Source organism: Thunnus maccoyii, chromosome 5 (genome assembly GCF_910596095.1).
Source record: "Thunnus maccoyii chromosome 5, fThuMac1.1, whole genome shotgun sequence".
Classification (NCBI taxonomy): Eukaryota; Metazoa; Chordata; class Actinopteri; order Scombriformes; family Scombridae; genus Thunnus; species Thunnus maccoyii.
In genome coordinates this window covers 19,029,739-19,047,067 of record NC_056537.1, presented here as the reverse complement: position 1 = coordinate 19,047,067, position 17,329 = coordinate 19,029,739, and the positions used below count along the sequence as shown (strand labels likewise).

Genomic DNA, 17,329 nt, shown 5'->3' with positions numbered 1-17,329 from the left:
AGTATGCAGCACGTGAGTAATGCGCATATCTATCTTCATCATGGTTTGAATTGTTTTAATGTTGATCAGTGAGAAAACCCATCTAACCCCTCTGACACATGTCTAAAAAGACACGCAATGGCCTCCATCATGTAAATTGTCCAGACAAAAGGTTTTCTGGACAATTTTCACACCACTGCAATGCATGCTGGGACTTATATTCAAATAAGCTTACACTGTTTCTAAAGAACTTAATTTGAAAGAGGGGTATTTGTGTTTGTGCCAGTGCATGCCAGTATCAGTAATCAGCAGACTGGGAGCACCATGTGTCTGCATGTTTGTAGAGTGCTGAGTGCTGCCCTCAACAGGGATTGAACTCACAACCTTTCGGATTTAAAAGGGACACTAAAGTGACAATATCGTTAATCACTGGACTATGTGCATATACTATCACATGAAGACAAAATAACAAAATGACTAATACTAATACCAAATTGTGCCCTCGGTTTCCAGTTTGGAATATGATATCAATGGCTAGCCACTGACATATCACAGCTGTTATGTAAAGGCAGGCCAAAGTTCCTACAGTTTGATAAAAATGGGTTTGTAAGCAAAGTGACAGAGGCTTTTATAGCACTGAATGATTTTGGGCCACACAAGACACAAATCTTTTGATGAATGGATGTTTACAAGAAAATAAATCTGGCCAAGTGCGAGTGACTTGCAAGTTAATCAGGAAAAACTGATGTCATACTGTTATTCTCACAGTCTAACATTATATCAAGTTTTAATCATTTTCAATCACAACAAAAGACAAATCATGAGCTTAGAATTACAAGCCTTTCTCTGCCCTCAGCAAAGCTATGAGAAATTTAGCATTTTCAGCTTCCACAGAGCTAAAGGGAGGTGGATAATAATAATTCCCAATCATGAAATTACTTCTAACACAAATCAGCAGCTATACGAATTAAGAAAAAACATTAAAAACACTGACTACATGTGCCAAAATGATGACATTTTAATTTAATATTGGAGATGCAAGTATTTATTGGCATGTTTTGCAGTGTTAGTAATTTCCCTTTGTCAATTTCCTATGTGGATCAGAAACCGCATTAAAAATTCTCATTGTAACATGAGTTTAGAGAGAAATTGTCTCACTATATGTGAACATTTGGCATTACAAGAAGAAATCTTGTACTTACAAGAAAATATCTTACTAAAGCAAAACTTGCCCATGTTTTTTAATAAAAAAAAGAGGCACAGATGTACTTAAATCCCTGCATTTTCTGGAGTGGACTTTTTCTCCAAGCATAAGCCCAAATTACAATTAGTTGCACTCAAAATTATTCCATATTTGAACTGTATTTCTTTGCTATTTGTATTTAGAATGTCAGTTAAACCCCTCTCTGTTGTCTCAAAGTCGCCAACGGATTTCTCAAGAGAAATGGTTGAAAAGGAAATCAATCAAACTGGGTCCACTTACATAAATACATCATAATTTATTTGACATACATGGAAAGTCAACACCACAACCTCATCCGCATAATATGACATCTTAATTTTCAATCAGTAAGCCGAAAACTTCTCCTTATTACATGAATTTCAACAAAGCAAAAGAACAAACAGATGAGAAAATATAGGCTTCATATGGTCAGAATATACCAGTCAGTGTAAACGTCTATGGGAGATGGACACACCCTCACCGTTGTAATCCTGATGGCAAATTACACCATCAAAACTCACAGACTGAAATAAATACAAACAAAACATCTTAAATAGGTCCTTGTCTTGCCCTGAGCTCTTCTAACGGCCTTTCTGACATCAGTTTGAATCAGACTACTACCAGGAAGTGTCTATCACACACACACCTGCTTCACAGTACTATGCTTCCAGGTGGACGGCTCTGTCGTACCAAGCTTTAAGGCCACCATGTTATTGTGACTTCTCTGAACCTGGTTCTATAGGTGCATGATGTGTGTGTATATCTGTGTATGTACACACAGTTGGTATTCCTGGTACCAAAGCTCATAAAGGGGGTGACTGGTTAAAGGGGTCTTCAGTGGAAAGTTTCTCGAGGGTCTGGTCTCTCCCCTCACTCCCACTCACTTCACCATTGTTCTAGCTCCATACCAGTGCTTTCGAATGGGATGAGTTTAGCTGCATGTTTTCATAGTTCTCTCCATTTCCCTAAAACCAGAAACAAACATCCATTTTGTTATAAAGTTTACTCAAAAGCAAAACCTTTTACGATAATGAGATTTGCTTTCAGTTAATGTAAATACCGAGAAGTGATACTGTGACTCTCACCTTGGATGCTATGGCTTTGAGTTTGCCAAGTAGAGAAGGTTTCGTGTACACAACTTCATCCTCCATGTCTCCCTCATTCTCTCCCTCCATTACAGCACAGCTGTCAGCTCCTGGCATCTCACACTCCTTGTTGGCAGACATCACCAACCGGGAGTACTTGTATTCCAACCTAGCAGACAGACAAGAGATACAACAACACTGCAGGAAAATAGAAGAAGACAAATAATGTTGTCCACATGAATTATGATAAAACTGTGATGTAACAAGGAAAGAATGGCAGGAGGGATGGGATCAAACAACAGGAGTTTGGAGTAAAGAGAAAATGAAAGACAGAGGGTGGGAAAGGAAGAAAAAAGAGTGAAAGAAGAAATAAATTAGTAAGGGGGGCATGAAGGAAGAGAAAAAGAGGGGAATAACAGGGAGTAGGGAGGAGGGAAAGAAGGGAGAAATAAAAGAAGGAATGAAGCAGAAAGAGGAGAAAGAGAGAATGGGAAAGACAATAAGATAAGGAAGGATTAGGTTAAGAGAATACGGAGAAGGAACTACAAGAGGGTGTAGGGAAAGAAAATGAACAGGAAGAAACAAGAATGGAGGAAGAGAGGAAGAAAGGGAGCAAGAGGAAAGGAAATGGTACCGTTTGTTCTTCTTCCAAAAGTAGCAGGTGAGGGAGACGAGCAGCACTGCAGTGAAAGCTCCCAGCCCCGCACCGAGCTGTACCCAGAACTCCATACCCTCGCATGGCAACGTTTTCTTTTCAGGCAAGGTCACACCTCCCATACACAGCTTCGGTTCAGTCCACACATACAGCAGGTCCTGAGGATAAATAGCACATATAGCATTACACAAGAGTGTGAGAGAGCCAGCAGATAAACAGAAAATTGCATATATGAACTTTCCACACATACAGTGCAGTCTGTTAAAGTGGGACTCCATCAATTGTACAGCCTGTTTACATGTCTTGGGGAGTATTGCATATGTGAAAAAAGTTGTATATAGGACTTTTGTGGCTCCAGAGGCAGCTGCGCAAAATCTCAAAAAAACCTGGCTTGGGGCTAAAAACAACAAGTTTGAAAATGAAAAAAATCTGTGTGTGAAGTTAGAAAGAAGGGAGGTTACCAGACCTCTGCAGCCCGCTCCTCATCTCTGCTTGAGGCTAGTGTCTCTAGGCTACGTTAGCAGCTAACAGCATAAAACACTCAAATCTGTACACCTCAGTGAACTGAGTACTGTGAGTAATGAAGGCCCCAAGTTTTGACAAGGAAGAGGAATGGATAGAAAAGAAAAAGATGATATCGCTGGTTCTGCTGCATCTATTTTGATCTTTGAACTCCCCATCGTGAGTTTGACAAATAAGTACAATTCTCAACGGGTGGACTACTCTTCATAAGTATTTCAGTGTCAGTGACGTTTTTTTTCATTGCTTTGGCTCTACCCCATTACACTACAATTCAAGTGAAACAAAGACTGTTTAAAGTGCTGACTTTCAGCTTTAACGGTGTTAGCATCCATATGGAGAAAATACAGCCCTTCTTACCCTTAGGCAGCGGGTATAAAATGAGCAATAATTCCAACATGTTTTATCAGATGTGGGTGTAAACACAGCTGAACGTCAGCAACTTAATCTTATTGTTTCATTTCATATCCCATTTGCTGCATGAAAGAGAAAAACATATCTGCCCCAGTACTTATGGACTAAACTCTACATCCACACACACCTGGTGTCCTCCCTTGCACGCTCCCTCTATCCAATGGTAGTCCCTCTCTGTGCATGTAGGACAGGCCCCTGAGCTCTCCCATAAGAAATGAAAGGTGCAGCCGTCGCATGTTCCTGCAGGGCACTGACTGCAATGGCAAAACACAGAGTTAGTCACATCCACACCACCTCAAAGCACAGATAAATGTTACATGTGTTGTAACTGAAACTGTCTGGGAGGGATACAACACAGGCAATCAGAAAAGCAGTGATAGAGATGTACCTGGGCACTGAGAGCTCCCCTTTAGTGCTCTTCTCTGGGTTACAGCGAAGTGTCACCACTGCACTTCGACCTGACTCACAAGACGAGGTCGCCTCCAATGACCTTACCAACAAAAAGAAAGCAAGAAAGAAAGAATCTTAGAGCACAGACAACTTTTCTGTCTCAAAAAAATATGAAATGTTGGAGGTACCGGTAGTAGAAGTTGACATCAGGGACTTTCTTGGAGGTCTGGGGGTACAGTTCTGGTCTTGCTCTTATTCCATCAAGTGTATTTTCAACTGTTGCTCCTGTTAATAACATAAAAGGGCAGGTTGGATTAATGTGTGTATGTACAATTAATGTTTTTAATATTCTGCCTTTTGTCTAATCCCTTCCCCTTCCATAACATGAATTCATTATTAAAAGACCAACATGACCCCAAAAGAACTTCTTGACATTATGCAATATTTTTTAAGCAATGACAGCAGTATAAAACATACCAAATTCACCCCACTTCTGCATTTTAAGTTGTCACACTCACCAAGAAATGTGTCAGCCAGGTTAATGGACTGCGAGGAGAGTGCTGTATGGAAGCCTCGTCCACTAGCTGGGATTATTGTTGACTGACAGATGAAGGTCTTGACAGCACTGGCTCCTTCGCCTTTCTCTCTCTGGGAGTCGGTGTTGGATAGGTCTGTTACATTGTCTGTGCATACCGCCAACTGACCCTGAAATAAAGAAAGAGAGGAAATGGCAAGGGCATTACATTCATATTGTACACACAAACTTTTGAAAAGGCATGTCCTGCATGTATGTGCATTTCCATCTTTTCACCTGTCCTCCACACAGGCTGATATTGAACTGGTGGAAGTACTTGGTTCCTTTGGAGGTGAAGCTTGGACCGTTCATCAGCAACCCTACAGATCCAAGGAGGCTGAAGTCATAAGTCAGAGTGACATTGCCATCTGTGTGGGTGAAGTGACAGTCGCTGTAACATAAACTGTGGTCCTGTAAAAAACACAAATACACATACATGGTTGTGTCTTTATGAAAGTTTAATGAAAAAGTGATAAAAGTAGCTTGACTCCTTTCCCAACATCAGCAACAAACCTTGTCGCTTTTGCTGGCTGGTCCACAGGGTCTGCAAGCATCTGGACCCGGTGTGGCGTGAGAGATGAGGTGCGTGTTATGTGGACACTCTGTACACTGGCTGGTGCGTGAGTCTATGTAATGTCCAGGTGGACACGGCACACATGTAGAGCTGGATGGTTGGGCGCTCAGGGCACAAGCGCGGCACTCAGAGGACACTCCATCTACAGCGTTACTCACTGAGATGGAGTAGATGCGCGCCACGTCATTGACATACCGACGCACCTGAGGAAGAGACACACAAAAGTACAGAATGAACTACACTGTTGACTAAGTGCTGCCTAAATCACAGTGACTAACAGTTGTCTTCTTCGTTATGAATACTGCTTTAGTGCAGCCTTACTATGATAAAAAAGCCACTTCAGAGCGATTTGCTGATTAATCCATTAGTCAATCAACAGAAAATTTTAATAATTCAAGTAATGGTTTTCATAATCATTTGTTTTAATTCAATCATTCTTCAATCCAAATTGCCAAACATTTTGGGGGTGGGGGGGAGGGGGGTTTGAGAACAATTTAATACATCTTGAGCTGTGGAAAATTATTACCGTTTTTTTAAATGTATTTTCTGATTTTCTGACATTTCTTAGGCAAAACAATTAATCAAAAAATAAGAAAATTACTTGATCACAACAATATTTGTTGTAGCCCAAGGGAAATAATATCTTATCTGACAGCAAACAAAGTGGTGGAGACATGCTGGAAACTTTGATGAGAGAGACATGATAAGCATCCATAATGAATTTAGAATGCTTCGTTAAGCAAAAGACAGCTCCCTCAAGTGTCCTCTTCAATTTTTAAGGAGGTTTATTGAGTGTCGTTTATCCAGGATATCTCTGATTAAATCAAGTGACGAAACCACTGCAAACTAGCACTGAAAGTTGCTGCCCTCGGAGTGCAGTTAATTTTGTGACCGTTATCAATCAATGGCTTAAGTCCCCTACTCAATGTGAGGTTGTGTTGATGACAGGCTGTAACTAAAAACATGCTCTTGGGAACAGATTACTGTCTTGGCAGGTCAGGTCCAGACGTAAAATATTCTAAATGTGTTGTTTTCTGTGAGACACACAGTGGGGGTAATTGTTGGTATAAGTACAAATCAGATAAAAGCCTTGGATTTACTATTAACACATGTATTAACCACATGAGAAATACTATTCCCTGGAACATATATTTGGCAAAACAGGTGAATCAAAAGGGCAAGTAAATGATTCACGCTTCACCTCGAGTGAGCACAGAGCTAATCTATTTTATTTGGTTTAAACACAATCACAACCTTATTTTGAATACCAAATGGAAGGGAGTGTTCAGTGTACCTAGTGTGGAGTGAATTTACAAGGCTGAAAAAAAGGACAATAAGGCTATCAGGAAGTTTTTCAGAGCTTTCCTGCTTCTTCTGACTTAAGACTACAAACATGAATTTCTTTTATGTTTAAGATCTATGAACCTATTCAGCATGCAACCATGGATTTTTTTTTTTGTAGAATTTAATTAAACAAGAAAATTCATCATGATTACTGATATTACTGATTACTGATTAAGAAAATCCCACAGTACAATTATAATAGTAGACAATAAAGAAATTGCCAGCACTAATGTGAACATACAGTACCAGTCAAAAGTTTGGACACACCTTCCTATTCACTTGAATGAGAAGGTGCATCCAAAATTTTGACTGGTACTGTAGATAAAAGTACTTGTACTAATACTTACATCTGAAGGTTGGTTAGTCCTCTGGAAAGCCCATGTGTAGGAAACGGAGGCATTCTTTGTCATGACATGTGTGTAGGACTGTCTTGTTTTGGTTCTCTCCCATGACTCCACCACTGTTGTACTCTTCCTGTTTACATCCTAAAAGAAACATTAAAAAATGTATCCACCAAACACCTATATAGTAATGTATGTAGCAGAAAACATGTCAGAATGGCAGTTGTTCTAACCATCATAAAGTAGAGCTCACAGTCCGCTGTGCACAAAGTTTCAAATTCGAATGTAATGCGACCAAACTCTGCCCCAGAGTGGCTTGACATTGACGTAGGGAGCCTGATGGAGGATGCAAACAGAAAAGAGGGGTATTAGACGCAGCAGAATGAAACAAACAGCTCAGTGACAAGAGGGATGGAGACTGTACTCACTTGAAGCCAGGAACATGAATGTTGAGGATGAGGTAATCATTATCCGAACTTCCCGCTCCACTTTGGATATGATCACCAGCCGCCTCCCAGCCTAAAGGACAGAACAAATTCACATTACACAACTATTTTCAAAAAATATATACATAAAGAAAGCATTATTAGTTTTCTTGCCAAGAGTTAGATGAGAAGATCCGCTTTCATGTCTGTACAGTAAATATGAAGCTACAGCCAGCTGCCGGTTAGCTTAGCTTAGCATAAAGACTGTAAACAGGAGGAAAATGCTACAAAACTTTGCAAAAATCTAAGTGTATGAATAGTATGTTGTCATTTTATGGGGGGTTATGTGTCGGACAGGCACACTAAGTTGTTGAGTGATCTCATTACTGTGAGGTTGCCAGCAAAACATCAAAGACTCCAGGAAGTCACTGCATCCAGCAAATAATAGCACGTAATCCCCATAAAACCAAAACATTGTTTTTACATTTAATTTTTTGTACAGATTAAATAAACAAGATATAACAAGTTAGTTAGTGAGCTTCAGAGGTGCTGATAGGCAATTTTTTTTATCTTTGAATAGAGCCAAGCTATTTGTTGTAAGTTACCAGTTAGCTAAGCAAGCTAAGCTAACCACTTGCTGTTGGTAGCTTCATATTTACCACACAGACATGAGAGTATCGAACTTCTCATCTAACTCTAAGAAATATTTCCCAAAAAGCCAAACTATTCCTTTAATAGAGGCATTAAAAAAAGAGAACGACCAATATAAAAAATCGAGTTGTAGCCCTAATGAACATATTGTATTGTGTCCTCTTTCCATAAACACCCACCATTCATACTGTCACATTTTGAGTTGCCCACATTGAAACAGGAGGTCTTCATGTTTGCAGGAAGAACATTCCACCATTTATATTCATAACCCAATGTGGGCTCAGTGCCTGCTGGACATGGCTTACATGCTGGGGGATTGACACAGTAAAGAAATACACAATTAGGAAACCACACAGAGAAAAGACAGGAGTAACTGAAGAAAAATGAGAGAGAGGAAAACAAGATGAATCAAGAGAGTTCTCAGTACGTTTCATCCCATCTGAATAAGTCCCAGGTGGACAGGGTGAGCAGGTGGCTGTGTCATTGTTATAGAAACCGGGGTTACAAGGGGGACATGGCTCTCGTTCTCCACTTGGAGGCAACATCTCCGCTCCAGTCACACCCTCAAGACAGATCTTAGGCTCAATCCACTTATATATGACCTGGGTCTGAAATTACACAGCAAATGGAGAGTGACTGAACAAAACAGAAACTGTGATTACAGAATGAGATTCCTCAGGTTGTTTAATCTATAAGGTGGCCTTTTTTTTCCCCTCACCTTGCCCTCATGATCACATGCTGTGTGGATCTGGAAATAGTCCTTCTTGGAACACGGAGGTCTGCTCTTACACACAGCTGATCCCTCAGCTTGAAAAAGAAGTTGAGACAAAAATAAAATAACATTCATGAAAGTAACTAATAACAAATAAAGGAGCAACTGCAGAATACATTTGATCATTTACCCAGTATCCCACAAATAGTGCTTTAATAACCTTTCTCAAAGATAAAGCAAAGCACTTCATATAAAAGATATTGAGGTAAATCACTAAAACACAAGAATCCAAATGGAATAGAGACCCATTCAGTTGAAATAAAACAAGGAGTGTTTGAGCAGGAGACCCTGCTAAAAGCATAACAGCAAGGGATCATACAAAATACATAAAGAGGTGTACTGAATTAAATATGTAATATGTTCTGAACTCTTGTCTTCTCCCAGTCACTTCTCATTGTCATTACCAACACTGAAGAGGACATGCATTCACATCATATAATAATATTTCATTTAATCTGATTATGTTAGGTTAAAACATCACAACTGAATTTCTATTATTACGATTATTATGTATTCAAGCAAAACCCTGCTGACAAATATATTAAAACGATTAGGGAGCATACCACTTTTATCCACAGAAATTAGCATATTAGTAGACAAAATTGTTTAAAAAAAAAAAAAAAAAGCTCTCTGCACTGAACTAACAAGCATGTTTCTTCTAAAGTTTGAAATCGTCGTCTAATGTGGCTAAAAATAGGACAAGCTCCCGTTCTATCCTTTGGGTGTGTTATGTGCTTCTGTGAGCAGCACTGATAATAATTAGGCTGCACTGAATACTGCAATGCAGTCTTGTTGTGTTGTTCCAAAGATTCAATGTAGACTTGAAATGGCAAATATATGTCTTCTTCTGTGTGCCTCTACCTGCGTAGTGAGTGGTGGTGTTACAGGGAGTGCAGGAGCTGGCACCGTGGCCAGAGAAGGTGTCCCGAGGACAGGGTTCACACGTGGACGAGCCTGGGACTCGGCTGAATGTTCCCGGCTTACATGGAAAACACTCTGACGTATAGGCAACTCCTGTTAGAAGGAGATTATGGAAAGAGAAAAAGAGAATGAAAAGGATAATTAATACTTAATTGGTGTATTGATTTGTCATTGATTAGATAGAAAGAGGAAGAAAAGAGGGACAAAATATGTCACTGACCTTCTATTTGGACATTTTTCAGCAAAACAGGCTTGACCACTTTGGTCCCCATCAGAACACCACCAGTCCTCCAGTATAGGATGTTGGTGCCAGATTTCAGGTTCACCTGGAATACACAGAATTTCATGAATCATCAGTCAAACAAAGACGATCAGTGTGGTAGTTCCAAGAGAAAAAAAAGTCTGGGTTTGCGTCTTAAAAATACTTTAAGAGGTTGTCTAAAATGCTGGATCTGAGGAGTTGAGACTTTCATTACAATGAGAATAAAAAATCACAGATTGAAATAAAGCAAACTTAATGCTATGCAAATTAAATTGCTAAATATCCTCATAGTAATCTAATGCTGTGCCAATCAAGTTCAATCTCACTGGCTGAAAACCAAAAAAATAGTACAATGCTTTAGCCAGCATAAATGCTTACTCATTAAAACTTCACCTTAAGCTATATTTTTAAAAAAACTAGTATATGCTCTCAAGAATATCCATTGTATCAAAGCTCTAACAAACATTATAGCTAATTGTCATTCTTTTCCCCCATAATACAGGACTGAACTACAGACAGCACTCATTTCACCATGTGTCTGGAAAAATACTGGAGACAATAATAAGTGATGGCAGTCTCTCCCGGTGTACTAACAGGCTTCCTGCTTGTATCCACCCAGTTCTCGCAGCTCAGCCTGAGTTAAACACATTTCCTTTGGCAGACCGAGGCCAGCAGGCAAAGATCTGTCCTGCTTCATGACTATTGCTCATCTTAAAAGCATGCAACTCTTACCGTATGGGTAGCCCATTCACCATGATTGGTGAGTTTGAGCCACTTTGTATCAGCAGTCTGATCCATCTCCTGACATTGGTCATTCTGGATCTACAACACACAGATTATCAGTATCCATGAACTGAAAGCTCTTTTAAGGTAGTGTTTTATAACTAGAGCTTATGAATGTATGATACTCACAAAGAACTCAAACAGCAGGTTGTTGTCTGGATACTGGTACTCAAAGCTGACAGATCCCTGCTTCTTAAGGTGGACAGCATAGATGAGAGAGACCGTGCATTCATCCCTGTTGGACTCCAGATAGTTTCCCTGAGGCACCCAGGACGAGCTGCAGTGAAAAGACATAAAATCAATTTTAAAAACAAGCTCACAGCCTGACTTTCAGTTTCTCTTGCGTTTTACTCACACACCTGTTGCAGGTGAGGCTGTCATCTCCGTTTGGACTGTTCTCCAGGGCGGTTGCCAGGCTACTGAATCCAGCAGGCATGGAATCCCATTGGTCAAAGCGGATACCACTGCCAAGTGAGTAGCTCCCCGCTGCACACCGAGTACACTCCTGAGCCGACATCTCCAGGAATTCCCCGGCCTCACATGAAAAGGCTGAGGGGCACAAAGAGAGGCGGTGCAAAAGGAAAAACAAGGATATGATGACAAATAAGCCATTTTCACAACTCTCGTCACCTTTTGTTACATAAATCATTCACAATATGAAATGACACAGCCTGAAGAAGAAATGGTCATGCAAATCAGTATTATGTAGCCACAGTGATCGAGGACCTTAATCCTTACATCCTGTTACACACTATGTCTGTCTCTGCACTTTTTCCACTGAGCCACTGAGTCTTCTGCATCTGCCAGTGTTTTGACAGTGTCAGCTTTTCCTCATACCTGATCTGGTCAAATGCCATTATGAGTCTATGATACTATGACTTATGCCTCCTGCCAAGATACTGTAGTAAGATCCAATGTACAGTTGTTATGAGGAAACAAGTGTCTGGTGTACTCCTGTCGAATTTCATGCGACTTTGAACAGGAAGAAGGAAACAGAAAAAAGTCAAAATAACAAAAGGGTTGATAAAAGCTTTCTGTCCCTGCATGACTGAACATTTTACCTGTGCAGAGCTATGCAACATGAGGATGCAAACAGCTGCAGGCCATGTGGAAGTCACACGCTGAAGTAAAATGAACATTTATTGAAACGAGACAGCTTATCCCAACGAATGTTGAGAATAGTTTCTATGTGCAGTTTATATATATGTAAAAAAACTATGTTAGCAAACATTAGCTGGCCATTAACATTCAGAGAGACAACGCCTGTGCACTTCTGCGGGTGACCTTTGTGTCCACACACAGATTTCACCGATGATAATCTCAATTGAGCCATTAGTGAAGCGGTACTGTGACAGTGCAGGGCAAACCTGTTCCAAGGAGGTCTAACAAAGGACAAACCTGTTTGACCACCTTGGAGAATTAGTGTGCTTTTACACAATTATAGTCTGCCCTCCAAGCTCCATCATGATAAGACACTATTCACTACCAATCAGTGAGTACCAACACCCCCCCCCCCCTCCCCCATGACTCCCCACGCACTGCCAATGACTCACCTACATAGATCAGTTCCATGGCAAAATATTAGCAAGACACTAACTATGAAAACTTATTGTCCTCTCTGTTGTTCTTGAGAAACACCAACTTCTGTCACCAGTTACTATACCTCATATTATACACATACAATCAATGTATCTGTAATCTGTTCCATCAATAATGTGACTTGTTAAGCAGACATAATTTTATTTTTAATATATTACATACATATATTTTTTTCTCCTCCATTTATTTATTAATTTGTTATTATTTTATTCATTTATCTTTTTCTCTCTCTCACTCTCTGTTCTCGGTCTTAATGTCACTGCCATTTGTATACCACTATGCACTGCTTTCTTCCTTATACCTTACATGCAATGCATATTGTACACTTTTATGTTAAATTGTTACTGGGAGAGGAGCTGGGAGCTGGGGTGACGGATGGAAGGTTGGCTGGGTGGGAAAGGGTGGGTTTGTTTGAAAATTATAAAAAAGAAAAAAGGAAAAATATGTTTTTGTAAAGCTGTATTTGCTGTGAAATGTTTCAATTTTTTAAAAAAAAAAAGTTTATTAAAAAAGAAAGCCAGTAGACAACAATTATGTGACAGTGTTTTGCTCTGAGGTTATTGGCCTGTGGCTTTGCTCTGTGCTTGGCTGAAGGATATCCAAACAGGGTCAGTCAGGATGTAGTGGTGGAAATACCAGGCTACTGATAAGAAGGTGAGATACACACATCGACTTTCACACTCTTACATACACACACACACACATATATACAGATATTGCTAACTTACTGCACTCTGTGCCACGTACTGGCGCTGGCAGCCCAATGCAGGATCCAGGGCTCTGTGGGATGGCCACTCTCCAACGGGATCCTGTACTGTCACACTCTGTGTACTCATAGTAGTAGTCCGTCTGCAAAAGAGACACAGAAAACATCTGCATAAGAAATCAGTCGCCACTACAGTCTTGGACCCAAATAAAAAATGAGTGTAGACCAGAGGCAGGTCAGTAAACATCACACCACAAGACGCCTCCACCCAGATCAGAGCCCTGAGTCATCTCATTGTTGATGAGAATGTTTTTGCTAATCATAGCAGACTGAGTGGATGGAGCTACTGCATTAGCAACCAGCAGTGATATTAACTTCCTTATCCAGCTGCTTAGAAAACATGAGTGCTCGTTACAGTGTTATCTCTGAAGCCACAGCCACTCTTCTGCCCTGGATACACAACATTCCATCTCCACGGCGATGGGAACAGGGGTGACGGGCTGCTGGAAAAACAGTCAGGAGGCGTGAAAAAAAAAAAAAGCTTTTCACATCTTCAGGATGAACTCTTAGGCGTTTGATTATTGTATCTTAAAGTATTAATCTGCGATCTGGAGTGAAGCTTGATGTTCTCGCCTCCGCAGAGCTTTGTATTGCCACCTCTCTGTCTGCAGAGGAGTGTGGCCTAATTTTCCAGATAGTTTACATAATGTTGTTCCTTGAGCCAAACCGGATTTTGACACCACAGCGCATGCAGGCTGTTGTGTGTGGAGTGATTTTCTCTGTTGTCTGTAGGGGTCTAGTGATAGAGCTCAGTCACTGTTGATAAAGGATGAGAGGAATCAGATGGAAGTGTGGACCAAACTTAAGTGTTTGAGCGTCGCAGCTGCTGTGATTAAAGACAACAGAAGCTACTAAGAACAGGATTGTATTCTGAACTCTGTTGCACTAAACCCTCATTATCTCCTGTGACTCCCACAAGAGCTGTTGTCAGTCACTGATACGGCAGACTTTCCACACTTGTCTCCAATATAATTCAGCAAGCCAGCCTCAACCTCAAAATGCACTCCATGACATTTAAACGAGAAACGTTGTATTTGCATTTCTAAATCCCAAAAAGCACAAGAACTAAAGCCGGCAGCAGAGAAATCAAGGATCATATAGGCCCAAACTGGGGAGCTGCAGTAATGTGTTTCTGCCAGTGTGAGAACAAAGATTGAGCCAATAACTTAAGAGGAATGTTGCTCCTTTATCTTGGGACTGTCTGCGTGTGACTGTGCTGTGCCAGCCTGGACCGAGGAGGTGTTGAGCTGAGCCAGAGCAGAAGGAAGGATGCAGGAAACTGATAACAGCCCCTCGGCATTGAGTGGTGAAATTCAACACACACCAGAGGTACAATCACTTGTGCTCTTTTTAAAAGAGGTTAAGGTACAGTAAAGTCTTCCCAGCTACTGTGAGTTATGATGATAGGCTGAGGAAATTGTGATTTTAAACATCATATTAACCATAAATCGGCCCGGAAATGTGTCATCAATTTTTAAATCGTGTTTGATATGGTCGTGGATGACCAACTCACTGTCAGGCAGCGCGTACAGCCATAGCGGCCCAATCAGTGCTGTTCGCGTTTTCTAATTGCCAACCCGCAGTAGCTAGAGAGCTGTGGCAGTGAAAGCATATATAGAGAAATAGCATTAAAGCATATTGATCGACTGTGGCATCTCTCACCTCACTACACTGCTGCTGTCCTTTGGCCCCGTCAATCAGCCGGAGCGTGCAGAGGATGAGAGCGCAACTGGCGACGAACCAAGCCGAGGACCGCATTGTAGATCATCGAGGGGTAAAAAAAAAAAAAAAAAGAGCACAACACCAACAACAACCTCGATCCAACAGAGAGAAATGTATCATAAATCTGAGCCAGATTACAGGATGCTCAAATACAAATCACAAATCAACACTTGCTCTGTCGCCTCTTGTCGGCAGATTGTAACCCTCAGCACCTGCGATTATCCTCAGACTGTGCGCTCCAGGGCTGCTTCAGTTCAGTCAAGTTGGCAGAATAAATTAGCACTTCCGGTGATGGCTTTCAAGGTAAAACTCACGATGCATGCTTTAAAGCTAATGATTGGTCCTCTTGATCTGATCTTATTCATTTTCTCATACCTGATTCTCTGATTATTGTGATAGTATTTTGTTCACACGTGCACACCCACGATCGCGTTCGTTTTGTTTGAAAGTACCCCCCATTTTCTTAACGATAAATAAGTTTGTCACTTTAATGTGAAGGCAAATTGGTAATACGGTCTGGTGTTGTTCCGGTTACATCTGCTAAATTGATGCAGTTGCACGGCGACTCCAACCACCGGCTCTGACGCTCTTATGACGTCGCTCAGGAAAAAATACCAGTTATCTTATGTCTATCAGTAAGAAACCATTTAAAATGAATGTGCAAAATAATTTGTTATGTGTTATGTGCAAGGTTATGTGAAGATGTATTTGTTTTTATAAATCATAATATAAGTGCTAAAATGTAAGAGAAAATCCTCGATCGATGTCAACATCATTACCAGATTTGTTTAGGTAAATGCCGCTGTTAGAGGGCACACTGTGGAGGCACCAGCAGCATTTGTCCTTTAATCATAAGTGTTGTAGTCCTTATCATTGACCGCCAGAGGGAAGCCAAGCTCTGCAATAGCACAACCTTACTGCATCCATTACTGGACCATACAGGCTGCTTTATGTGTTTTTCACATACAGTTTGTAGTTTGTATTTTCTCTGCTGCTGTGATAGAAATAACCTAAATACTAATAAGATGCTATGATAGACATAAATTGCCTAATGGCATCTATGAAGGTCTAGTTTAGTGAGAGTTTAAGCAGGCCTCAAGTTCATATAGGCCCACCTTTACAGATGTGAGTTGTATTATCAAAGTAGGACATGAATAGTTGACATCGATGAGCACAATAAACCGGTTTGGGTTTGTCAGTAATGCTTAATCATATCAGAGGACAAAAGAATAAAGGAATCGTAAAACTTTCTGCAACTGTGAATCTTCAGGATAAGTCTTAAAGCTTCAAAGTTTAAATGTAAAGTAAAGAGTTAAATTGTGTTTTTGTATTGCCCATTTTACCAAAATATCTGCCATACAACTGCAGTTACTACTGCAACTTTGAATTGTTTACATTCAGCAAAAGTAAAACAAGAATGGAAGCTTGCTGACATATAAGTGACAACATACTAAAAGATAAAATATTATCCAGCTTCTCTTTCCAACAAGGTGCAGTTCTCATAAGCTTCCCCTTCAGAATAAGAATAAGCATATTACAGAAAGTCTATGTTCATAGTATTACAGAAGTTTATCACATGGTTTTCAATGAATGCAACCATACAGTTGCTCTAAGCCTATAAATAGTGAGTGCAAACCATATTTCCGTTTACATTCTGAGACAAAAGAGCTCATGCATGTTTCATAATCACACCCTGCTTCAATTTGTCAGAGTGTACAACACCCACAATAAAAAGCTGCTTGAACACAGGATGTGGGAGAGATGGACTAAGAGACAGAGCTCTGTGTGTTTTAGGTGTGTCAGGTTTTGTTTCTCATAAAGAGAGAGAGAGGAAAATTACTATTTGTTTACATTAGGAATTATCAAAACACCTCTTTAAAGGATATAAATTATGAATAATGAACTCATTCATAATTTATAAGAATATACTAAGAATGTGGGGCAATACAAATATCAATATGTTCTAATAAATGTTTTAATTAAAAAAAAATTGAGTGTTTTACTAAAACAAAATCAAATCATTTTCACAACATATTGCAACACATTGCATCTGACAGATTTGGGTCAAATTTTATTTATTTGTTTATATATAAGACCAGTGAACCACAATTTCTACATACAAGAGTTTTGTTAAGAAATTAAATCTTTACACCCATTAGGATCAACAGGTATATGGGTGCAACAATGCAAATTACTGAGCTACCATGCCTGTATTAGAAGTGAAACTTCCCATTCTCAATCTGGTACCTCCAAATCAACCTCCGGATGTTTATAATATATATCATTATATTTGAGAATTCAAGATAAGATTTGAAACTTCCAGATCTATAC

The 17,329-nt window shown here is 40.0% G+C and overlaps 1 protein-coding gene across 1 annotated transcript; it reads right to left on the bottom strand.

Annotated features, from left to right (window-relative positions):
• Positions 1-1,458: 1,458 nt before the first annotated feature.
• elapor2a (endosome-lysosome associated apoptosis and autophagy regulator family member 2a) lies at positions 1,459-15,259 on the bottom strand. Its single transcript, XM_042410542.1, has 22 exons — positions 14,939-15,259; positions 13,239-13,359; positions 11,271-11,460; positions 11,041-11,188; positions 10,861-10,950; positions 10,087-10,192; positions 9,807-9,959; positions 8,892-8,980; positions 8,601-8,781; positions 8,353-8,481; positions 7,526-7,616; positions 7,331-7,433; positions 7,104-7,241; positions 5,352-5,615; positions 5,076-5,249; positions 4,783-4,969; positions 4,453-4,549; positions 4,263-4,364; positions 4,002-4,128; positions 2,921-3,099; positions 2,287-2,455; positions 1,459-2,166 (listed from the first exon to the last, which is right to left on the bottom strand). The coding sequence occupies exons 1-22, from the start codon at positions 15,032-15,034 to the stop codon at positions 2,098-2,100; spliced, it is 3,003 nt and encodes a 1,000-aa protein (XP_042266476.1). The 5' UTR covers positions 15,035-15,259; the 3' UTR covers positions 1,459-2,097.
• Between the last annotated feature and the right edge of the window lie 2,070 nt (positions 15,260-17,329).

Coding starts and splice junctions, on each gene's coding strand:
- elapor2a (XM_042410542.1), bottom strand. CDS start 15,034: ATGCGGTCCTCGGCTTGGTTCGTCGCCAGTTGCGCTCTCATCCTCTGC. Junction 5,250..5,351: donor CAGCCAGCAAAAGCGACAAG/GTTTGTTGCTGA, acceptor TGTTTTTTACAG/GACCACAGTTTATGTTACAG. Junction 4,970..5,075: donor TCAGCCTGTGTGGAGGACAG/GTGAAAAGATGG, acceptor TCTTTATTTCAG/GGTCAGTTGGCGGTATGCAC.